At 39.3% G+C, this 25349-nt stretch overlaps 1 protein-coding gene across 2 annotated transcripts; it reads right to left on the bottom strand.

The window, feature by feature from the left end:
* Positions 1-3363: 3363 nt before the first annotated feature.
* LOC306873065 (programmed cell death protein 4-like) lies at positions 3364-20225 on the bottom strand. 2 transcript variants are annotated; one of them, XM_079422074.1, is made up of 12 exons: positions 19995-20225; positions 19762-19836; positions 16488-16778; positions 16017-16114; positions 14694-14807; positions 13597-13818; positions 13209-13306; positions 12409-12523; positions 11177-11284; positions 8744-8854; positions 4782-4921; positions 3364-4629 (listed from the first exon to the last, which is right to left on the bottom strand). In XM_079422074.1, the coding sequence occupies exons 2-12, from the start codon at positions 19805-19807 to the stop codon at positions 4578-4580; spliced, it is 1395 nt and encodes a 464-aa protein (XP_079278200.1). In that variant the 5' UTR covers positions 19808-19836; positions 19995-20225; the 3' UTR covers positions 3364-4577. The 2 variants fall into 2 exon arrangements, with proteins under 2 accessions (XP_079278200.1, XP_079278201.1); XM_079422075.1 differs by having other exon boundaries at positions 19762-19868; positions 19995-20214.
* Between the last annotated feature and the right edge of the window lie 5124 nt (positions 20226-25349).

The following is a 25349-nucleotide window of genomic DNA, read 5'->3' as shown; positions in this document are numbered from 1 at the left end:
TTACGCCGTCCACGGCGAAGAAGTTTCCGCCGCCCGCAAAAATAAGGATCCCGCCGTACCCGGCGATGTATGTTCCGCCCGCGGCGAGGAGGATTCCGCCGCAAAGGGCGATGAACGTTGCGCCGGCCACGACTAAAGGGGTTCCGCCGGTGGCGAAATGGATGCCGCCGTCCGCGGCGAAGAATGTTCCGCCCGCGGTGAGGAGGAAACCGCCGCAACCGGCGATGAACGTTGCGCCGAACGCGACGGTGATTCCGCCACCCACGCATAGGAGGATTCCACTGACACAGAACAGGGGGCTACTGGATGAGGCTCTTCCTCCGGAGTTCTCGGCTCCCGTGCTTTCTCCAGTGTCTGCTTCTAGCCAGTGCCTTCCTGTACCTGCTCCTCGTAAGCGCCCTCCAGTGCCAGCTCCTCGTCAGTGCCCTCCAATTCCTGCACCTCGCAAGTGCCATCCAGTGCCTGCTCCTCGTCAGTGCCATCCAGTGCCTGCTCCTCGTCTGTGCCCTCCTATCCCTGCACCTCGCAAGAGGATCCCGTCCAGCCCGCCTGAGTTCCCGCTGGTCCCGTCCAGCCCGCCTGAGTTCCCGCTGGTCCCGTCCAGCCGTCCTGAGTTCCCGCTGGTCCCGTCCAGCCGTCCTGAGTTCCCGCTGGTCCCGTCCAGCCGTCCTGAGTTCCCGCTGGTCCCGTCCAGCCGTCCTGAGTTCCCGCTGGTCCCGTCCAGCCGTCCTGAGTTCCCGCTGGTCCCGTCCAGCCCACCTGAGTTCCCGCTGGTCCCGTCCAGCCCACCTGAGTTCCCGCTGGTCCCGTCCAGCCCACCTGAGTTCCCGCTGGTCCCGTCCAGCCCACCTGAGTTCCCGCTGGTCCCGTCCAGCCCCGCGCCTCCCGTGCGCCCTCTAATGTCCGCGCTACAAGAGCGCCCTCTAATGTCCGCGCTACCAGAGCGCCCCTTTGAATCCACGCTGCAAGAGCGCCCTCAAGTGTCCGCGCTACAAGAGCGCCCTCAAGAGTCCGCGCTGCAAGAGCGTCTTCAAGAGTCCGCGCTACAAGAGCGCCCTCCTGCGTCTCCGCTGGTCCCGTCCAGCTCTCCTTCGTCTCCGCTGGTTCTATCCAGCTTCGCGCCTCCCGTGCGCCCTCAAGTGTCTGCGCTGCAAGAGCGCCCTCAAGTGTCGGCGCTGCAAGAACGCCCTCAGGAGTCCGCGCTGCAAGAGCGCCCTCCTGCATCTACGCTGGTCCCGTCCAGCTCTCCTTCGTCTCCGCTGGTTCCGTCCAGCTCCGCGCCTCCCGTGCGCCCCCCAGTGCCCGCTCCTCCAGAGCGCCCCCTAGTGCCCGCTCCTCCAGAGCGCCCCCTAGTGCCCGCTCCTCCAGAGCGCCCTCTAGTGCCCTCTCCTCCAATGTGGCCCCCAGAGGGGAACTTTCCCAAAGACATTTTGGGGGGGGGCCATATAGTCCCAGTCTGTGTGGCCAGGCCAAACGCCAAGGCCACAAATGACCCAGATCCGCCAAGGCCGCCTGAGGACCCCGATCCTCCATGGCCGCCCAAGGACCCAGATCCGCCATGGTCGTCCAAGGACCCAGATCCATCAGGGCCTCCCGAGGACCCCGATCCGCCATGGTCGTCCAAGGACCCAGATCCATCAGGGCCTCCCGAGGACCCCGATCCGCCATGGCCGCCCGAGGACCCCGATCCACCATGGCCGCCCGAGGACCCAGATCCGCCATGGCCGTCCAAGGACCCAGATCCATCAGGGCCTCCCGAGGACCCCGATCCGCCATGGCCGCCCGAGGACCCCGATCCACCATGGCCGCCCGAGGACCCAGATCCGCCATGGCCGTCCGAGGACCCAGATCCGCCATGGCCTCCCGAATCTCCTGATCCGCCATGGCCTCCCGTGTCTCCTGATCCGCCATGGCCTCCCGTGTCTCCTGATCCGCCATGGCCTCCCGTGTCTCCTGATCCGCCATGGCCTCCCAAGGCTCCAGATCCACCATGGCCTCCCGAGTCTCCAGATCCGCCATGGTCTCCCGAGTCTTCAGATCCGCCCTGGAGGCTTCCCTGTCCTATCCTGGCCCTACTCCAGCCTCCAGGACGGAAAATTGAGTGTTTAATCTTATTATTATACATTACTGACACTCTATCCTCCAATTTGATATTAAGTGCTTTAACACAATCTGTATTGTTAAAAGCACTATATAAATAAAGGTGACTTGACTTAACTGATGAAGAAGAAATGACAGAGCAGCCGTCAAGTGTTAGATAGTGTTCTAGTTTATTACGTTTTTTTTCCCGAGAATTAACACCTCTGGTTTTTCAGAATTTAGCAGTAAGAAGTTACTCATCATCCAGTTTTTTATAATGATAATGCATTCCGTTAGTTTCTCAATTTGGTGTGTTTCACTGGGCCGCGAAGAAATATAGAGCTGAGTATCATCAGCATAACAGTGAAAGCTAACACCAAGTCTCCTGATAATATCTCCCAAGGGTAACATGTAAAGCGTGAAAAGTAACGGCCCTAGTACTGAGCCTTGAGGTACTCTATACTGCACTTGTGATCGATATGATACCTCTTCATTCACTGCTACGAATTGATGGCGGTCAGATAAGTACGATTTGAACCATGCTAAGGCACTTCCACTAATGCCAACAAAGTGTTCTAGTCTATTTAAAAGAATGTTGTGGTCGATAGTGTCGAACGCAGCGCTAAGATCCAGTAGAACTAATAAAGAGATACAACCACGATCAGATGATAGAAGCAGGTCATTTGTAACTCTAATGAGAGCAGTCTCAGTACTATGCGGTCTAAATCCTGACTGGAATTCCTAACAGATACCATTTTTCTCTAAAAAGGAATATAATTGTGCGGATACTACCTTTTCTAGTATCTTTGACAGAAAAGGGAGATTTGAGATCGGTCTGTAATTAACTAGATCTTTGGGGTCAAGTTGTGGTTTTTTAATGAGAGGCTTAATTACAGCCAATTTGAAGGTAATAATGTAATAAGCAATTCTTTGTGATATACTTCTGTATACTAGTTCGAAAGGACGTTTAATTCCAACTTTAAGTGAACCTTAGTTCCCAGGACATCTACAAGATAAATGCAGATAAAGACAAGAAAATATGAGAAAAATCTCTCCTAAAAAGAATCAGGCTGCTTTCCACATTGTCTCAAATGTTGCAGTTTGTTGTTTTGGGTACAGGGGTTTGGTATCCTGGCAACCTAGGTCACTGTGCCCCCTCACCTCTGGTAAGCACTGCACGTCCATGGCATGTCTCTTCATAAAAACTGGCTTTCAAGAATTACTATATTATATATTAATTTCCACACAAAGAAATATATTAAACTCACACAAAGAAACATGAATATGAGCATCATGAATTTTTATTGAAATTAGTGTCAAAATGTATTTAATGCTGGAACTCTGGAAATGATGGTTGACAAAAATAATGTATTTGCTTTGAAAAAGTGTCCCATCAACAAACAGATACAAAGACTGATCGCATGTACAAAAGTACTTGTTTAAATTTTGTAATTTCGTCCCATCATATAATTGAAATGACAAGTGCTGATTGATTTGCTGCAAAGTTTACCACTTCAAAAATTATACACTTTTGTTTTTATTTTTATAATTGTTAACTCTGCACTGACACAATTTAACCAGTTTTCCTTGTCCAAATAAAACAAAAGAACTGAAAATTAAAATGACTCTTCTGAACATTACCTTCAAACAGAGAGGATACAAAACTTTAAGCTGCTATGAAAATGGGAGACTGTAGTCTCACAGGCATCAGCCTGATTGTGAGGTGATGATGCTCTCTCCATTCTTTGGCAGCTAAAACATACAAAGGTCCTTCTTGATGTCAAAACTAGCCACAAACTCATTAGAATTGTTTCATCATGAATTGGTATAAATCACGAATAACCGAAAAAGAGACTATGTAATTAACCAAGCACTCTCCCAGAACCTTGTGAATCTGTAAACGTGGGTAAAGTTTCTTGACCCAGTAATAAGACAAATTTGAAGATAAGCATGCAATAAAATGAAAACCAATAGAAGTGACCCCAATCGCTTCATAAAATATTGTTTTTTTGGTTTGATTAAACACTTCATTTGAGTAGCACAATTTATTTAATACATTAATTTCTGTGCTCCATATTTTATGCATTACATTGCAAAGAAAAGCAAAACATTGAGAGACCACTGTGAACACTAGCAAGTGAACACTTGTCAACAACAAAAAAACAATTTAAGATGAAACAAAAGCCACATTAATCCCTCAACCCAAACTGTATTTCATGGCCATCTGAAGCTGCTGATTTCCCCACTTCTTTCTTTCGCTGCAGCAGTTACACTGCATTCAATCGCACATTAATTCACAAACAAAAGGAAACAAAGCCTGTAATAGAGGAGAGAACAGCATTTCTCAGTTGTCACTCTTCTACAAGATGATATCGTTTCTGAGGCTGAATATTTCTGTGTATTCAGAGGATGAGCAATGAAGACAGTGAGGACAGATTCCAAGGGAAGTGCAGGAGATCCAGCCTGCTCATCATCAGGGCCTGCCGGAGCCAAAGCCTCTAGCTTTTCACGATCCCTCCGTCGCCCTCACTTACGAAGCGCTTACGTCCCCTATTGGCCACAAGAACACATCTGTTATAACGCTAGTGTTTTCAGGAACAGAACTACCATAATGCAGCAGATGGTAACAATTTAAAATTTATATTCTCTAGTCTTTACGTATGACGGAACATCGGTTAACAGGGAAGACGCAAGTCTCTGACCTGGTTGGACAGGAGTCTCTTAGCTGCTTAGTGATCACTGACTCCTGGTAACAAAGATCCACAAAGGTTTCCATAATGGAGTGTGCAAGAGGCGCATCCAGATTGATCTCTGGCAGCTCATCATATACACGCTGGAAGCCCTGTGTAAAACATGCAAACCCATCACACATCGCTGTACGAAAAACGTTGCCAACCATGTTAAAGAAATTCCATATTTAATCCGGTCAAATTATGCATTGAATTATGTGGAATTCAATTACTGATTTGAAAGCCGTAGTTATGAGCAGATAGCTTTAAAATCAGACCAATAAAAGTATTGAATGAATGAATGAATGAATGAATGAATAATACTTCCTCACTACAGGGTTGCCCTTATGTTCCTTGGCTTTTAGATTGTCCTCTGCAGGGTTCGATCCTGCAACTTTTCAATTACCAAGTCAAGTTGTATGTCAATAAACAATTGTAACTGAGAACAGGTTTCTGCAGAGTTTAGTCAGTCAAATTTAAGACTTTTTAAGAACTTTTTATGACCATTATGATTTAAATTTATGACCTACACGAATTACGAAAAATAACTTCAGACAATAATAACTCACTTAACAATTGTAAATTGTAACATTGTAAAGTAACAATTATTTTATGGTTTCAAGCCAGTGTTGCCAACTTCTTTTGATGGAAAGTAGCTAAAGCCAGTTTGAAAAGTCGCTAAATGTCGCCAGATGACGTCTTGCGCTAATTAGCATATTCATGACGCCATCGCGTCATATTGCCTTTTACATTTGTTTGTCTCTCTGTGCTCATACTGTATTTTAATGCAGCCAAATTCTCAATACAACTGTTTTCCTTTATATATTTTACTGTTTATGTTTTCAGTCAACGGGATAAATATGAAATAGTGACTGAAACGCAGCCCTTTAAGAATACATAACCAGCTCTCCCTTCCAAGAAGTTAGTCTGCACAAAAATCCTAATTTATAATTGAGCCGTTGTCTGATGAAATCAAATAATACACACAAGACAATTCCTGTGCTGTGATTTCGGCTATATTTGCATGTAAAATTAGAGAAGCAACATAATATATATTTGAACTGAACGCGCTGCTCCTCTCAGCCGCTCACTGAACAGAGCAGATACAGAGAAAGACGTGCGTGCGCGCTGACCTCGGGCCGTTGCGGCAGTACCAGCAATCACATAGATTCGCTAAGGTTTGTCAAAGAAGTCGCTAGATTTGTCGCTAGTCGCTTTTTTGGAAAAGTCGCTAGGGGGGTCTGGAAAAGTCGCTAAATCTAGCAACAAAGTCGCTAAGTTGGCAACACTGTGCGAACATAGACTGTAGGCCTAGGCTACATTAGAACATTGGCAGTTGGGAGTTCGCACGGGTTTCTGTGAAAGTCCTTATGACAAGTCTGTTTGCTGCACTGCCACATGGACCTTGTAGTTCTGGAACGCTCAGACAGAACTACAACAGGCGAAACGAATGAATGCCGCCGCCTGCGCATTTTCAGGGGGGATATGCGATGGTAGAACCAATTAACTGAACAAGCATATCAATTTAAGACGTGGCTAAATGTAATTTATGACCTTATATGGAAAATCCGGACGTTTTTATGACTTTTTATGGCCTAAAATTCTTATTATTAAATTTAAGACGTTTTATGACTTTTTATGACTCCGCGGAAACCCTGTGAGAACCTTCTGCTGATGTTACAAGTAAACTGTTTTGAATACAAGCATGGTTCAAAGACTAACAGATGCAAATCTGATGATGACTGGAAAAACTACCTTCATCTGGTGTTGACTAGAAAAGGTAGTAGGTAAGAGGGTAATATCCATCCACTATCTCCTTTTGTGTTTAACCCCCATTACACTAACACTACAGAACTGTCAGTTAATAATTAAAACAAATTATTTAACGGAAATTCACTCTAAACGTAAAACAACTCATCCATGCGTGTTTTAAATGTTCTGAACTTGTAGTTTGTAATTTATGTATCTTAATCTCAATCTGGTGCAATGAAAGACTTTTCTATGATGACTTACAGTCCCCTCCATAAGTATTGGAACAGTGAAGACAAAATTGCTCTGTTGGCTGTGGAGTCAAGACATTTGAAAATATGATTAAAAGATGAATATGAGAAAACTACAGAATGTCACATTTTATTATTAGCCATTTCAACACATACATGTTTTACCAAATAAAAAGAACAGCACTTTTAGAGTGCTCATTGATGTGAGCATAAGTATTGGGACAGTTGAACATAAGGCAGATATAAAAGATTAAAAGCTATTATTTAGTTGCAGATCCCTTGCGCACAATCACACCAGTGAGTCTGTCTGATAGACATCTGATAGACACGTGATAGACATCACCAGATTCTTGGTCTCATCCTTTGAAATGCTTTTCCCAGCCTTTAATGCAGCCAATTCCAATTGTTGCTTGTTTTGGGGAGTTTCTGCCTTTACTCTGCTCTTCAGCTGGTGAAATTCATGTTCAATCGGATTTAAATCTGGAGATTGACTTGGGCAATCAAAGACTTTCCATTTCTTTGCCCTTATAAATTCCTTGACTGAACTGGCAGGGTGTTTTTGGTCATTGTCCTGATGCAATATGAAGCACTTCCCAATGAATCTGGTGGTATTTTCTTGAATATTGGTAGGCAAGATGGTTTTGTACCCTTCCAAATTTATTCTGCTACTGTCATCATACATTAAGTCATCAGTAAATTTGAGAGGGCCTGTTCCAGAGGCAGCCATGCATGCCCATGCCATGACACCACCTCCGCCATGCTTTACAGATGAGGCTGTATGCTTGGGATCATTGCAGTTCCCTTTTTTTCTCCACATTTTTGCTTTCCCATCACTTAGATAAAGGTTCATCTTTGTCTCATCGGTCCATAAACACAGCTCCAAAACTCTTCTGGCTCACCTTTGTGTTTTTTTGCAAACTCTAATCTTGCCTTTCTATTTTTGGTGCTGGTCAGAGGTTTGCATCTTGCTGTGTAGCATCTGTAATTCTGTGTCAAACTTTCCTGAGGACAGTAGATTGTCAGAGCATCACCCCGGCTTTCTGGAAGTTGTTGGTGATTTTACAAACACGTTTTTTAAGGTTCATTTTCACAGCTTTTATGCTGTTCTGTCATCAACTACTGTTGTTTTCTCAGCCGATCAGGTAGTTGTTGGTTGCTGGTGTCGCTGGTGGTTTCCAAACCCTTGATTTCTCCATGCCCTTTGTTTTTGCTATAGCTCTAATTGACTTCCTCTTTTCTTTTAACATTCAAATTGCTTGCTTTTCTCTCAAAGTCAGCTCCCTCGTCTTCATCCTGGTTTGTGTGCGTCATCATCGAATGCAAGATTCAGAATACAGAAGTAATGGATATAACTGATACGACACATTCCCTGCATTTAATATCTAAATAATTAATGCAACAGGACACAGCTGATCACTTAGAAAGACCTGTGAGGCAACTGTTCCAATACTTATGCTCACATCAGATAGAGGGATGAAACCCTAAAAGTGCTGAACTTCTTAGCTGGTAAAACATTTATGTGTTGAATCACCCAATAATAAAACGTGACATTCTGTAGTTTTGTCTCATATTCATCTTTTAATCATATTTGCAAATGTCTCGACTCCACAGCCAACAGAGCAATTTTGACTTTATTGTTCCAATACTTTTGGAGGGCACTGTATGCAGAATCTTAATATCTTAAAGAATCTTAACATCTTAAGCCCTTCTGCTTTCTTATAATAGACTTTGAAATTGCATTCATCCATCTGCCTCCATCCAATCAACAACCAATTAAGTCCCTGCCCTAGTTTTTTCTTTTTTGATTATATGCTTTTACTCCGATGTACTTCACAATGCTGAAAAAAAGATCTGCCTTCTACTTCCGTTATGTCGCAACTTTTGATTCACTATGGTTCATTACAAAAAAATAAAAATTCTCAAGTTAGTACAAACCCTGTTCATTTGGTCCAGAGTTATTAAGCCGGTTTGCCAGAATGCCTTGAGAAGATTGACCATCATCTGTAAGGCTGTGTCACCTGTAGACTCCAGTACCATAACCACAGCCTACATCAACCAGAAACAGAAACAGATGAGAGAAACTAGGAAAAGGATAGGAAGAGGAAATAAGGAAAAGACAGATAATGTGCAACCTTATCATCAAAGAATATGTTGAAAATGTGCTGGCTAAACATGAGACCTATTATTGTGGTGAGGATAAGTGCATATTACTGCATCAGTTGTTGTAATGCACAAAACCAAGATGTAATGATCGTGATACTGATATTTTCATTTCCAGTCAGGAGACTGGATGGTAAAAGAATTTTATAGAAGAAACAGCAAAATCTCTCTCTTTAAAAACCATTATTCTATTTAAATTCTTTATAAAATGTAAATTTTTAGAATTTAGTTTTGTTATGAAATCAACTATTTAATATTATTTAAATGGGTCATAAAGACAAGTTTTCCTTTGTCTTTGGGATGTTACAAGATGTTTATACATATATAAGATCTGTAAAGTTGCAAAGACTAAAGTCTCAAACCCAACGAGATATTCTTTATAAAGTTAAGACTCGTCCACACCTTCCTAAAACACCTGATTTAAACACACCCCCACATGTCTACGTCACTGTGTAGGAAGATTTGCATAACACCACCCAAATGTTTACTTAAAGAAAGAAGGCGTAACTTCTATTCTCGCTGTAGTATTGTTGCCGCCGCCATGTCGTGGAGATGCTGTGTGTTTCCAAATATGGTAATGGGCGTAACATTTCGTCACACACCTGAGGTATTCGGCCAATCACAACACACTGGATACACACTGGCCAATCAGAGCACACCGAGTTTTTCAGAACGATGAGCTTTGTATAAATCAGCGTGTTTCAGAAAGGTAGGGCAGAGAGGAGCAACAATAATCAGAATCAGATTTATTCGCCAAGTATGTTTACACATACGAGGAATTTGTTTTAGAGTGAGGAAGAGATACAGCATGACATGAGGAAAGGGGGGAAAAAAATAATTCACAGACTATGCTCCTTTGGGAGTACAGTGTGAGAACAGGAAAAACACCCCAGCAACAAAAAGCACATAGTCAATCAACAACATAGCCACACGACTGCAACAGGGGAGGTAATACAGTTCCGGCAAGCAGCCATCCGGTCCTGCAGCCATTCTCGGTGTCGGTCGGACCCGCTTGTCAGGCTGGCAGTACTAAGCGGCGAAGGCGAGGGATCGGGGGTGGGGAGGTGAATGCATATCTGTATATGTGCGTATATGTATGTATTTGTAGGCCTGGAGAGCCGCCACGCTGGCATTCAAATCAAGTTGTCTCAGTCCGCAGAATGTGTTAGCGACACAGCACGTTGCTATGGAGACAGCCTTGATCAGGACCCAGACAGAGTCAACAATCCGCAGGTGTCTGTGGAAGGGGGGAGGAATGCAAGAGCGTCTCACTGCAGTGCTCTTCCCGGGACTGTTTTTCCAACAGCGACCTTGGCCGAGGCAGTGCTGGTGTGAGAGAGTCGAAAGAAGATAATATTGTTTGGTCTTGGGGCGAGTAGCCGTATTCCAATTTTCACGGCAACTCTCTTTGTCCATTCTGGTCTCCAAATCCATCAATTTTTATTTTCAAATCCGTGAGCTTATCCGTGATGGTATCCATATTGCGGTTAATAGTCTCAGTCTCAGTGCTGACCACTCTGCCCACTGCTTCAATCATGACGGGCAGCTTTGTGAGGCTTTTGACAGCTGTACCCGTTTCCTGAATTTTTCGATAACCCAGGGCAAAGCCTAATCCAATCAGCAGAAGACCTGTTATCATGGTTCCGAATAGGTAGATATCTTCAATGTCCTCCACGGAAAGAGCCGCCAGACACACGACCCGCCACCTTTCCCCTGCGTCCATCATGTATCCAGCTGCGAATGTCCCGCCGGGGCAATCAGGTTCCCCCGAACCTAAACTTCTCGTCGAGAAGATGGTGTCAATTGCGTTGAGAGACCAGTTGATCAAATCCATGATTTTTCAGTTTGGAGAGCAGTGCAGAGAGAGTCTCTCAAGTATTAGACAATAGACGAGACGAGAGAGCAAAGCAGGGAAGGGAAGGTTAGGGGAGGAGACGGAGAGAAAAATGCGACCGCCTTCGTTGAGAGCCAAACGAGAACAGAAGTAATGTACAGTATGTGGAAATTGCATTTAGCATTTAGAATCATCATATGACCCCTTTAAATACCCCTTTTTAGGGGCACTTACATGGCACAAATGTACTGGAAAAAGATTACAGCAGTGCTTTTTCAGATGATGGGTCACTAGGGAACACCATTATGATTTCAATCTATAGAAAGCTATAATCTTTAGATGGGACATAACTACATGTTATTCACACTTCATACCTCATAGACCAGTTCGTGATGAAAATGTGGAACTTCTAGATCTCGCAGACAGTGCTCAGCCTCAGAGAGCTCACCTGACACCAGGTACTCCTTTAGCAATAGGTTCATCTGTAAAACAAACAGGAACATAATATATGGACAGCAAAAAAGATGCAGAATCAGAAATGCGAAAATGGGTTACTATTGTTGCAACCCAATTTTTGGCAGCAAGTCTTGTACAAAACACTACAAAATATAGAGGCTGTATATATATATATATTGGGAAATAAGACCTCTCTGAACTATTATTTATCACAATCTTTACATTATAACCAAAGGAAATGAGAATAATGATATCTTAGGTTAGGTTATGAAAGTCAGTTATGACTGACTCTATGAGAGTTTATACTTTGAGAAACAAGTGAATGAATGAATAACACCGTTGCATGAAAATGTTGAAAAAAAAAAAAAGACAACTTAATTTTCTTCACTGACTGGTGGGATTCTATATTTTATTCAATGACAATTCAACAACATGTAAAATAGATATTTTTAGACATGGATAGAGTTGTTTTAACACATTAGTATTACCTTTTAATTAATTTGATTTATCAGCATATAGAATGAAACATTCGAGTGTCATAATTTTATATCAAAATATAATATAATATAATAATTTGGAATATTTAAAGGGATAATTCACCCAAAAATGAAAATTCTGTCATTAATTACTCACCATCACGTTGTTCCAAATACAAACCCAGAAGAACTTTGTTCATCTTCGGAACACAAATTAAGATATTTTTGATGAATTCCGAGAGATCTCTGACCCTCCCATAGACAGCAAGCATACTACCACGGTCAAGGTCCAGAAACGTAGCAAGGACATGATTAAAATAATCCATTGTCATTCTTTAAGTGAGAATTAGGTTCAACTCTAATTTTACGTTTCTGGACCTTGACCATGATAGTATGCTTGCTGTCTATAGCAGGGTCAGAGAGCTCTTGGAATTAATCAAAAATATCTTAATTTGTGTTCGGAAGATGAACGGATATCTTACGGGTTTGGAACGACATGAGGGTGAGTAATTATTGACCAAATTTTCATTTTTGGGTAAGCTATCCCTTTACCAAGCATTTTACAGTATTAACAAGCAGTCAATAGCCATTAAAATTAATGATTAAACCTGAAAACTCAATAAAAAAAATACAAATGATTTTCGTACATAAGTAATAATACGGGGATACCTCACCTCTTTGATGAGATGTTTGACAGGCCTCTGGCCGCCACCAACTCCCCACACATTATCAAGCCGCATGATTTCCCTTTTCATGGAGAGGAGAACTAATGCTCTGTCCAGTGCAGCTCTAATAGTCATGAGGGCATGAAGAAATGAACAGGGGAATAGCATGAAGGGTAAGGCAGCAAGTCAGAAGCATAGAATGCAGGAAAAAAAAATGTGCAGTTCATATTGTCTGACTTCACATGTCAGACAAAAGGAACTACATATTCAATCTAGAACCCATGTCATGTAGGGTGGTAAATTACCCTCACTTCCTTTAGAATTTTTTTTGGACTTTATGATTTTATTTTGAACGTGAAAATAATGCGATAAAACCTGCTAGAGTGAATGGTAATCATTATTCTCATTCCACCTAAATTTTCATACCATCTTTATTTATTTATTGAAAAAGCATTGCTAGTTTTTTTTTCCATCAGTGCTACTTCCACGAAACACAAATAGCTAATTCTAAAACATACATCATTGCAACAAAGCAAAAGCAATGACCAATCAGACACAGTTCACTATAGTTACTGACAGATAAGGCCAAACACTGCATTGGCAACTGGCTGGTGGCAGCTGGTAAATTCCCACCACTCTGACCCAGAATGCAACTCTCATTGTGACTCTCTCAAGCTAAAAAAAAATTCAGTCTTCAAACTGACCTGGAGGAAGCTCGTAATTCTAATTCAGAATCTGGACACAAGAATGTTGGTGAATATCCAAGCAAATAAGCCAATATAAGACTGTCAAAGTAACATCAAGCTCACCTGGCATGGTCACAATCTACTTTGCCTTTGTAACAGTCAAGGAAACTCATGGGTAAAGCGTGGTCAGCAATGGCTCGTGCAATAAATTGACCAAGCATCTGAGGAAAGGAATCAGGCAATACAGGGAATGTATTTGACATTCAAATATAATATATACGCTTTCATTCAATTTAAAAGAGAGGCTAGGCTAATCTTTTTAAAAACCCTTTTTGTGGTCTATTGTGTTCCTCATCATGCATATTTGGAATAACATGAGGGTGAATAAACAGAATATTCACTCTTGGGTGTACTGTTCCTTTAATTACGTGCTGTCCTTTTTCTTTGAATTTCTTATGTTGTGGATATTACAGTATAATTGAGTATTTATAATATGACATTTCAGCCTTACCTGTGGGGCCTCTGGGGTATCCAGGATGAGGTCTGGTAGCTCTTTAAGCATTTTGTCAAATGCACGTGACATGTCCTTCTCAAAGAGCACTTTTCCAGACAAGTCGGAGAGGAGACGTGATGTGAGCTCCCTGTGGCTGGCCTTGCCTTCCAGAGAAAGAGACACTGCCAGAGAGGAGAACTCATATTTGTGATGGCCCAAGTTCAGCTCTTTGAGCAGCATCTACCAGACAAAGGAGAAAATGGAGATACATTTAGATCAATAGTTCCCATAAACAATAGAAAACGGTGGAAAACTGTAGCTGGGATGTGAATTCAATGCTTCCATTCTGATAATTATTTAAAACACTGTATAGAACACCAATTGTGAGGTAAGAGTGCAGTAATATAGTGGTTCACAACCTCTTTTAAAAGATTTTATTAGTTTACATGACTTTTACCTCTCTAGAAATCACACCTTAAATTAGGCTTCCTCGTATATCTTAGTTGTCCAAGATAGTATGAACCCTGGATCTTCAAAGAAGAAGAAAATAGACTGGGTGAATTAAAAATGGGAATTAACTGAGCCTGGTTTCTCCCAAGGTTTTTTTCTCCATTCTGTTACAGAGGGAGTTTTGGTACCTTGCCACTGTCGCCTCTGGCTTGCTCAGTTGGGGACACTTGATTTCTAGAGATTATCGTCAATTTGATTTCACAGATACTATTTAAACTAAACTGAGCTAGACAATGACATCACTGAATTCAATAATGAAATGCCTTTAACTGAAAATTGAGCGTTTAATATTATTATACATTACTGACACGCTATCCTCCAGTTTGATACTGTTAAGTGCTTTGACACAATCTGTATTGTTAAAAGCGCTGTATAAATAAAGGTGACGTGACTTGACTTGATTTAAAAATCACTTGTTTAAGCTTATTTTAATGCCCCCTTGTAGGCTCCAGCTTTCTGGTTGAGAACCAATACGCCAACAGTACACAATTATTAGGTATGGAATGTTTAGCACACATTGTATCCAACATTTTCTCCTCCATTACATACATTAAAACAAAGGTTCTGTTATTTGGCATCTGACTTTGTGATAAGCTACAGCTCACCTCAACCTCTTTGGTGTCTCCATGCTCAAAGTATTCCAGCACAATGGGGTTGATGGTCTTCTCGAGTTCTCTCTCGTCCAGCTCTGGTACTACTGTGGCATATACCGTGTCTCCCTGATATACAAATAAGAGTCTCACACTAGAAAAAACACCTTTACTGTACATAAGGAAAAATGAGGAAAAAACAAGTATATACTAAACAATAAAAAGAACACATTGATTTCATCATGCACCTGGCCTCACAGAGCATTCAAGGAAACAAGACGATGCTAAAGGCATTTGCTTTTTAATTTGTGCACCGATTAACATCACTGCAATATTCAAACAGCATGAATTTCAGCAAACTTGCCAAAACTACTTTTAGCTCACATCCCACTCAGCTGAAGAGAAGAAATGCTGATTATTTCAAAAAGGCCAATAGGTTTTCTAATGGACAACTCTTAAAGGAATAATTCACTCTACCTTATTTACTTACCCTCGTGTCATTCCAAACATCACACTTCAATAGTGGTTGTGTCACAATGTCATGATGCAAGAATCAGTGATGTTTAATGTTACTGACATGTCACTATATTTGATTTGGGACCTATACACATCCACGTGCATTAATCTATATCTATATCCATATACACACACACAGAATATATATATATATATATATGGTATATTATTTATTTATTTTCTATTAATGAACAAATTGTCATGTTTAAAAGTGCTAAACTGGGTGATAATGTCTGTTGCAATGTTTTTTTTTTTTTATACGTAATTTATATTATAGGTGTATTTTATCTTACACCATAATCATGACAGTTGCACTAACCACACCTGAGACTAATTAAACTCTCTAAAAACACTGGTGCCTCAAATCATTTTTACTGCATTTTAGTCAAAGTTCTTGCATGTTCACTCCCTTCGGACTCGCATCTCACTTAAAGGGGTCTTATTGTGCTTTCTCACTTATTGTGTAATGTTGCTGTTTGAGCATAAAAAAGATGTGCAATGTTACAATCCTCTCATTTATAAACATTCTCAAGAGTCTGAATCAGGCTTGAAATTCATGAAGAATGACATGAGGGTGAGTAAATTTTGACAACTTTCATTTTTAGATGAACTATCCCACTGAACTATGACCCCCAGTTCTAAATGTGTTAACTGGCATTGTTGATTTAAACAATGCATGATGTGATGTCCAGAGAAATCAGAGAACTAATGCAAATATTGTGACACTTTTCATTTGTAACCCATACACCCTATATCTACCAAGTGAGGTGTACTAGTATTCTTCATGTAATCTGTAAGACTGATATGTAGGTATACACTTACTTGTGAAGATTCATCATAGTTGGGGTCTTTAGCATCAGGTTCCTCCACCTCATATACCATACCCGCTGCTCCCCACACACCTTTACCACCCGCTCCACCTAATCATAAGAGCAATCAGTGTAAATCACAAGAGGAAAAACAAGTGCAAAAAGTAGAGACCTTGAAAAATAAAAATGTATCCAATAGACACCACAATATGAGTGGTGCCTGGTATATCAGTTATCTTATTTTTTGATTTGCATCAATTAAAATATAAAATACAATCAAATTAGAAAAGGTAACTTTCATTGGTAAATCAAACTAAAAAAAAATTAAAACAGAAGAAAAAAACATTTTTGGAATTAATTTGCAGCTAAAATAACTACATCTTGATAATAAATACCGTAGTTTTAAGATTCATATCACACAAATAACTCGAGTTACTATTAAAATTGGGCACTTGAAAAATAATTCATATTTCACAAATCTCACCTTTTTTGGGCAGTCCCCGACCTTTTCCAGCCCGTGACTTTCTGTCATTTACAGCGTTTTTGCCCTTGGGGCTGTGTGGATCGGTAGAAAGCTCTCCTGAAACTGAATCAGAGAATGATTCCCGGTTGGAATCTCGGGATGATGACTTGCGCAGGCGCCGCTTAGCCTTAGCTTTCAGTCTGGCCTCATGCAGGGCCTTCTCCTGAGGGGTCCAGTTCCCATTCACCTCCAACTCATTCAGATCTTCACTGCCATCCTCCTCACCCTGCCCTTGCTCAAGTGAGAACACACCTGTACCAGACAGAACAAACAGACAACTATTTAGATAAATGTGACCCTGGACCACAAAACCAGTCTTAAATTGCTGGGGAATATTTGTAGCAATAGCCAAAAATACACTGTATGGGTCAAAATGATTGATTTTTCTTTTATGCCAATAATCATTAGGACATTAAGTAAAGATCATGTTCCATGAATATATTTTGCAAATTTCCAATTGTAAATATATCAAAACTTAATTTTTGATTAGTAATATGCATTGCTAAGAACTTCATTTGGACAACTTTAAAGGCAATTTTCTCAATATTTTGCTTTTTTTGCACCCTCAGATTTCAGATTTTCAAATAGTTGCATCTGGGCCAAAAATTGTCCTATCATAACAAACCATACATCAATGGAAAGATTATTTATTCAGCTTTCAGATGAAGTAGAAATCTCAATTTTGAATTCCCTTATGACTGGTTGTGTGGTCCAGGGTCTCATATAATCTGAGGTTCATCCCACAATATGTTTATTAAATCACACTCTACTCAGTTTCAAAGGGACAGACCCAAAAACGACAATGCATGCAGGTTTTTAACGACGTTAGGGTGTATCTCTGCTTTCACTAGATTACAGAAGGATAAGTACAGGCAGCAGCACAGAAGGCAGAAAAGCTGACGTTGCTTATTTCAGTGCCTTGTTGGGGCTCTTGCCAAGCCTTACTACATATAGCAGTGTACAGTTTGCTTGGGTGGGGTGGAGGGGTGACACGTTCACAGGAGAAAGTAGGAGTAGGAGTGGACTACATGGTAATAAATACTCTTGTCCTAAATACTAGCTACAGTCACACGAGAAACCACACTGCAGTTACTACGGTGTTTAAATCTGCATAAGTGCCACAACATGCACACAGCAGGGCCAAAGCAGAAATGTTGCAGAAATATCCACGTTTTTAGATATTGATCATACTTCTGGAGCTCTGTACTACATAAAAAAGGTGTGTCTCAATAACAACCCTATGTTGGTTTCTTTTTGTTTTGAGTACTAAGTAAGTGGGAAAACAGGAGGTGTGGTGGGTGTGTTTAACCAGTGGTTTAACTGTCAATAATGTGATAAAAGTCTTATCTGTTTTTGTCAACTATGGCATATTCACCTCTGACATCTTCTGGGGGTGTACACTAGACCCACCTTACAACAACACATACAGTCTGTAGTGCAAATGTGTCTTGCAAGTCTGTGCATTACATATTATGCACTATGACTACATAAAAAAACAGGGATCCACAAATAGGCAGTTATTATAAGTATGGGGTAAATAATATCTCATTTGTTTGTTACATGCTAAATTAAAACCTAGCCAAATGTAATTTGAAAAATGTGTATGAAAAGTACGTCTTAAATGTGTTAAACAACTAATTTTTTTTCCCTCCCTCCAGTACTCTACGTGGTGACATGACATATTGCTAGCCCTATGCATCAAATATACACACATATGTTTTATGAGAGGTATCGTTTCACATTTATGTGGCTACTATCTGATTGCAACAGACAAAATTACTTTTACTGTTTGCTGCAAAAATCTCAAATGTATGCAAATAACAAATTTGCTTAATTTACATTTTTTTGGAAGTGTATATACATCAATCCCAATGAAAAGTGTCTGCACTGTAACGTACACCTGCTGTTCATTAAACTAATCAAACTGGATCCAATCCAGTAAAGCGAAGGACTGAATGCAAACAACATTATTAAAATGAGCTCTTGTAGCATGTGTGTAAATGTGCTGTATATTTAAATACAAAACAGAATGTAAACACAAAACAGTGACAAGGCAAAAGTTTAAATAGGCCAACTGACAAAGCACCAAAATCTGTAGGTTTTTTGTTGTTGTTAATATTGTAAGACTTCCAAAACTACTTGCTTCTGAATTTTACACATAATACTTTTGAATATAACTACACAAATATTAAAAACAGAATAAATAAACACGCAGGTCGATTATGATTCATATGCTAATGCATGACTGTAAAATTACTAGACCAGATCAATAAACAAGTCATACAGGAAGACTGCGACACCTACTTTCAATAATAGTACTTTATCATGGATTTCTGTTTGAGTTCCTTGTGCAGCGCAGCCTAAATAAGCAAATACATATCTGAATTAAAATACCTTTATTATTTTATATTTCTCTCTTTTTTATGTATATGCATTAAGATTCACGTACTGTAATGTATCTGCATGTCCGTAGCTTACGAGAAATTGCGTTTCTGATTTTCTGTATTTCACTTTTTTCCATTATCTACAACACTGATCTGGACCTCTGAACTTATGTATTTCTGCAAGGAAATCTACAAAACACTTATATCCAAACTCACATGGAAGGAAAAAAACATCCGGGTATCTCAGCAAGGGGGCGTAGTGTTAAATATAGTAGCAAATTTTTAACAAAGACATTTAATGATTTTATTGTTTACAAGATCAAATATAAATAGATTAGGTTAGAAAATTAATGTATTTAACGACACAACTTGTCATTCAATATTGGTTTGTTATTAAGCCAATCTGGCAGCAATAAATATTACCATTTTTCATGATAGCTCCTTGCGTTTAACTATCTTTTGGTACTAAAATGTAGAGTTTACATTATACATTTGTGTAAAATATACGAAATAAACAGTTTGGCCGCTTTATTAGTACAATTCTAAAAGAGAAATTAAAATAACTTCCGAAAAAAAGTTTTGCATTAAAAAGTTAGCTTGTCTTTATGCTCTCAAAGTAACAACCATTGAAATCCTGGTGTTAATGCAGTAATGCACAGTTTATATTTCTAAGAGTTTATAGCATATATGCCATATACAAGCCTTTCTGCCAGAGCACATGGTGAAACATGACTGTCGTCTGCAAAATCGACATGGTAAAAGACCAACTACAATATGCATTAATAAGCTAAATGCAAACTGAATGCAATACTGAGCCATTTCTAGTACAACCAGAGGTTTAATGTTCGTACCATCGTTTTGAGGGCCAGTGGTCCATGCTTCAATCTCAGTCGCCATTATACGCTTGTTTACCGTCCTCCTAAAGCCTGCAGATCACGGAAACAAGTAGTAACCACATCTATAGCAAACGTGCAAAATCACGTGGTTTACATAAGCAACAACAGTCCATAGTATTTGATCTGAAGAAGTGATGTGACCGTTTTAATTTACACTTTAGTCGTAAATGCATTGAGCTTAGCCTCACCTTAAATTGAAGGCTCGATTGTCACTTAAAATCTAGCAGTAGGATTTCTGGTATGTAAACAGTCCTTGAGTGAGGAATATAAGAAGAACCGTCAAAAAATATCTTGTTTAATTTTTCAAGTCAAAAAGGTCTACAAAAATATATTGTGCATTAGCAGTGCGTTTGCAGAGAGGGAGCAATAACATGGACAGTGTTTTCAACTTGAGACAGCTCATAGCTCGTCACATGCGTTGCGTGAGCCTCATGCATATTAATTAAGTAGCTTGTCCTTTGACCAGTAAGAATGTGGACCGTTCGCAGTAGACGAATGAGCGAGGCTTGTGGCTCATGAATATTAATTAGGCTACGTGATCGTCAAACGCTTCAGGAAACGTACAACGAAACGTCAGCATCACCAAATTAATATTCATGAGAGAAGCATTCGCCGTAACGCTGGACTCGTAGTTTAGCCTGACCTGTGGTCGGTGGATGAAGGGGCAGGCCGGAGTAACAGTTTGTCCAATCTCATAGCAAAAGCAAACTAGGCGGAGTTTGACGAGTTTGTTTCTTTGGTAAACACGTTTCTGATAATATCAGTGTGCGGTATGCTCATTTACTTACTTAATAGCTTAAAATATTAGGCCATAATGTAATTTAAGTTTGTATTATTTATAATATCTCTGACTGGACATCAAACAGACGGTATTCTCCTGACTGTCTCATAATGTCCTAGTTTTCTTTGTAAGCTTCCACACAGACTGCTATCTGATCAGTCACCCCTCTTTCTCTCTCTCTCTCTCTCTCTCTCTCTTTCTCTCTCTCTCTCTCTCTCTCTCTCTCTAGGCTACATTTGTTTTTCAAGTAAATACTGTTTAATACAATATCGCGTTGAAAGGGAAGATGTCTAGTCATCATTTGATTTGAGTTCTGTCTTTCACTCTACCAAAGCTGTGTTATTGTTTTGTGTGTAATATTCAGCCTTCTTTCTACTAAATACAAATAGAGTCTTTAAATTCCCCAAAATGACGCCAGACGTCGCTGTCACCATAATAATGATAGTGTTTCCAATACATGCCCACCTGATTCCTATAGACGGACAATTCCATGTCTGGTGTAAGTATCATACTTTAATTGTGTGTGTGTGTGTGTGTGTGTGTGTGTGTGTGAGAGAGAGAGAGAGAGAGAGAGTGTGTAAAACAACAATTAATTTAAATGTCTGATTATAATTCAGTAATTCAACAAACGAGTCCTCTCTTTTCAGTTGACTATAATAAGCAATTGGCCCAATTTTGAAGCAGACATTTTCATTATGTGTATTTGTATTTATATGTATTTATTTATTTAAAAAAGAAAGAATAAAGAGATGAAGCTGCATTACCACAACGTTGTGTGTAATTTTCCTTAGCATTCAATAAAAGAAACTTCACAGAAATGTCATGTAGGAAGCAGCAGAAGATGATGGTTGTCCAAGTTACTGGTGCAACAGCATGATTATATGCAGACGACTTTGCCTCTGTATTTTTTGAGTCCATTAAGTAGACCCCACCCCTGATTTGGTGATGTGCACAGCTGCACTTGTGGGCTGCAGAAATACATTCCCAAGCACGCAAAGGCTGTGGGCCTCAAACTATTTTTTTTTTTCATTCTCACTTGCTAGATAGCATTAAGTCTTTCCTCTGCCTATGCCTTGATTTTTTTCTTTTTTCCTATCTTTTTTTCTTCTTTTTTTGCTCTGTTTTCAAAATTAAGTAAATGAATATTTTGCAAGCAGTAGGACCAACATAATGCCATATTTTGGTTAATATAACTTGTAAAACTTTTCTGTAAGACAAACCATGCTACTGCGAAACCTTATAATCAGGTTCAAATTCAGGTTTATTTATTAAACAACAGACATTACAAAGTGAGGTACCATAAAGAAAATACATTAAGTACAAAATTACAGTAAATACAGAATTAAAATACAATAAGTATAATAGACTAATAAAACATAATAGATTAAGCCATCAGTCCCTTAACTGTCCCAGACTGGTTATATTATTGATACTTTGTTAAAATCTGCATCTAGATGTAACTTTAAGGGTGAATATAATTATATTTTATAATATAATGATTTTTTACCCTCTGATGACTTCAATTCTTTTTCTGGACAAAATAACACGAGACAACCAATAATGTGTGTTTGTGTGACTAGTGCAAGGTGAGGGCATGTTTGGAATTGTTGGAATATTTCTCTCTTAAATGACTTTCATGTCGTAAATCATAGTTTGAGAACCACTTGCCTTGAACTTTATCCAAAAGATCTTTTGACTCCCTGCTGTCCTGTAGAATGAATATAAAATAACCCCCTAGCTTCCTGTGCACAATTTCTGTATAATACACTTGGAGGAAGAAACATGTGAAACTTTTTAGTTGACCTGGTTTCTGCAGAAATTAGTCATAAAATTAGATCATCAAGTCACAACAACAGAAAAGCTGCTTTAAAACCACGCAAACAGTCATGTGTTTTCATGTCTTTATTGAGTACATTATGTAAACATTGATAGTATGTGGTGGAAAAAGTGTGTGATGTAAAAGCAGCCTAAAGAATTCTCCAAATTTAAATGGAATTAAAAGTCAGCTTCAGTCAGTGAGGTGAGATTCAAGGTGTTAGGCAAAGCCTCTTTCACTGTACAACACATATTTTGAGCTTGCTATTCATGAGAAGCATTATGTGAACCATACACAAGAGTTCTCAGAACACCTAAGATTAGAATTGTTTACTTGTATAAGCTTACAAAGTATTGTTAAAAGCCTTCATGTTCATCAGTCAGACTAACAGTCTATAAATAGAGAAAGTTCACTGCTGCTGCTGTTGCTCTATGAGTGGGTGTCCTGCAAATATGACTGCAAGAGCAAGAGCAAGGTTTACAATACATAAAAATAGGGGATAAACAGTTTATCTATCTCTCTCTCTCTCTCTAGGCCCTCTTGACCACCAGTTGAAGCCCAAAATAATTTGGCTGGTGTGACAGGACAGGAGTAAATCAACAACATGATGGCTTCATCAAAAGAAAATATGCCTTCTATATTGGCCAAAGTTGTGACCTCAGCCCAACTGAGATGTTTTGGCATGATCTTAATAGACATCACATCATAACTGTAGATTTATGTATTTTCAGAAAAAACTAAATTATAATTTTCCCTCATGTAGCTCTACTTCATGTCTAGTTCACCAAAAAATGTACTTACTTTCATGTTGTTTCAAACCAATGGTGTCCAAAATAACATTTTGCTCGAAATAAATAAATTATTTAAATGGTAAATTATATACACACACACACACACACACACACACACACACACACACACACACACCACTTTTTATAAATAACAACTATTTATTTTGTCTATAGATGTATATCAGTAACAGTGGTAGATTTTTATTTTGTCATCCCATTTACTTGAATAGAGGGTGTTCAGATAACAGATGAGAAATGCAGGGCCAGATTAACCATATGGTCATTTGGGCACAATGCAGGGTCGTGTAAATGTTTTCAACTAGCACAGGGAACTGTAATACTTGATGGAGTACAGTATCTAACTACCCATACTAACCATCCGACATTGACCTCTTGAGCTGAACTGAGTTCCAAAGAAAGTAAGCATTTTGATTAATTAAGTGGGTAACACTTTACAATAAGGTTCATTAACTAACATTAGTTAACATGAACTAAGAATTAACAATACTTCTACAGCATTTATTAATATTAGTTAATGTTAATTTCAGCATTTACTAATGTTTTATTAAAATCTCATGTTGTGTTTGTTAAAATTAGTTAATGCACTGTGAACTAACATGAGCTAACAATAAACGACTGTATTTTTATTAACTAACGTTAACAAAGATTAATAAATAGTGTAATAAATGTATTGTTTGTTATTGTAAAGTGTTACCATTAAGTGTAATTTAATAATTTGCTTATAACAAATAATTTGTTTGCTTTCTTAATAAATCAAATAAAGCTATTTTAAAATGTTTCATTAAAAAATCAGACAAATAATTATCTTATTTTATATTTTCAGCTCCTCCACAAATCAGTCTTCATCTTTCTTCACCTCTGTGTTGTCTCCATTTCCCCTCTCTCTTTCTCTCCTTTGCTGAGTTCAGAATCTCAAGCAGAATGTAGGTCAGCAGTCGGTACCGAGTTACCAATTAGAAACAGCTGTGTTTTTTTATTTATTTTTTATTTTTTGTCTATAGAGTGAGCGGAGGTCAGCGATTTCTGCTTTCAGTCTCATTCTTCTTGTTGTTTCTTTCTGGCTTCTTTCCCTTCTCTCAGTTCCCAGTCTAAAAAATAATGTGTCTACTATCCCCTTTCCCTGCTCCGTGATAATGATAACACCTCAGGTCAATCTTTATAGGTATACACTTTCTTCCCTAAAGGAATATAATGTTAAAAGCAATAGGCCGGTTAAGCCATAATTAATAATCTGTCATTATATGTTTAACCTGTTTTTGTTTTGTTTTTTCTCCTGAGAATCACAAAAGATGAACTAGTTTTGAACACGTTTTGCAAATTCTGCTGAATTGCAAGGACAAAACAACTAGAAAAACTTGTGATAACCATCATTATGCAGCAAGTGTTTTTATAATATTTCTAGCTGTCACGGAATTGCATTCCATAGCCGTCACATTTCCAGCTATTATTGCAAATAATTAAAAAAAATATTTATTAACATTATAAATATACACACAAAATATAAATATTTTTCTTACACTTACAAAATCAGAAAAATATATATATTTTAAAGTCTTCTAGAAAGTAGCCACTTAATAGGATAAATAGTGCACAAGGATGACCATTTCACAGTCGACCGCACCCTAGACGTCATTAGAGGATCAGCAAACTTTGATGGTTTTATTTAATGATAAATAATTAACATTTTACTTTTTAAACGTGAATAAGTGAGTTGCATTATAATTTTATGTGATTGTAGCTCGGTAAACGATCAGAATCAAGACTCTCAGAAGCATTTCCACAGACAACTTTGTCTCTGCCAGCATAGTTCACTAAACGAGGTTATAAGAAAACACGCCCAAGATGTCCCTCGGCCCAATCAGCAGCTTGTATAGTGTACGTGACACCAATGAGCGATTTAGGGGTGGAGTCACCCGTACTGTTGCTAGGGCATGGCTTCAACCTTGTTACCATCACTGACTAACCAATCATATGACATTTCGCAATGTGTCAAGATCTTTCCTGTGAACTTCTTTCTCTGAAGTCTCTGATTGGATACAAATATTTTTAAGTTCCGCCTTTCATACTTTTCTGCTGTCTGATTGGACGATGAAGCCATCAATCAATCTCCAGATTTTAGTTTACGTGCAGTCTG

The sequence above is a fragment of the Barbus barbus genome (assembly GCF_936440315.1).
Source record: "Barbus barbus genome assembly, chromosome: 7".
In the NCBI taxonomy this organism is placed as follows: domain Eukaryota; kingdom Metazoa; phylum Chordata; class Actinopteri; order Cypriniformes; family Cyprinidae; genus Barbus; species Barbus barbus.
This window is presented reverse-complemented; position numbering and strand designations above follow the sequence as displayed.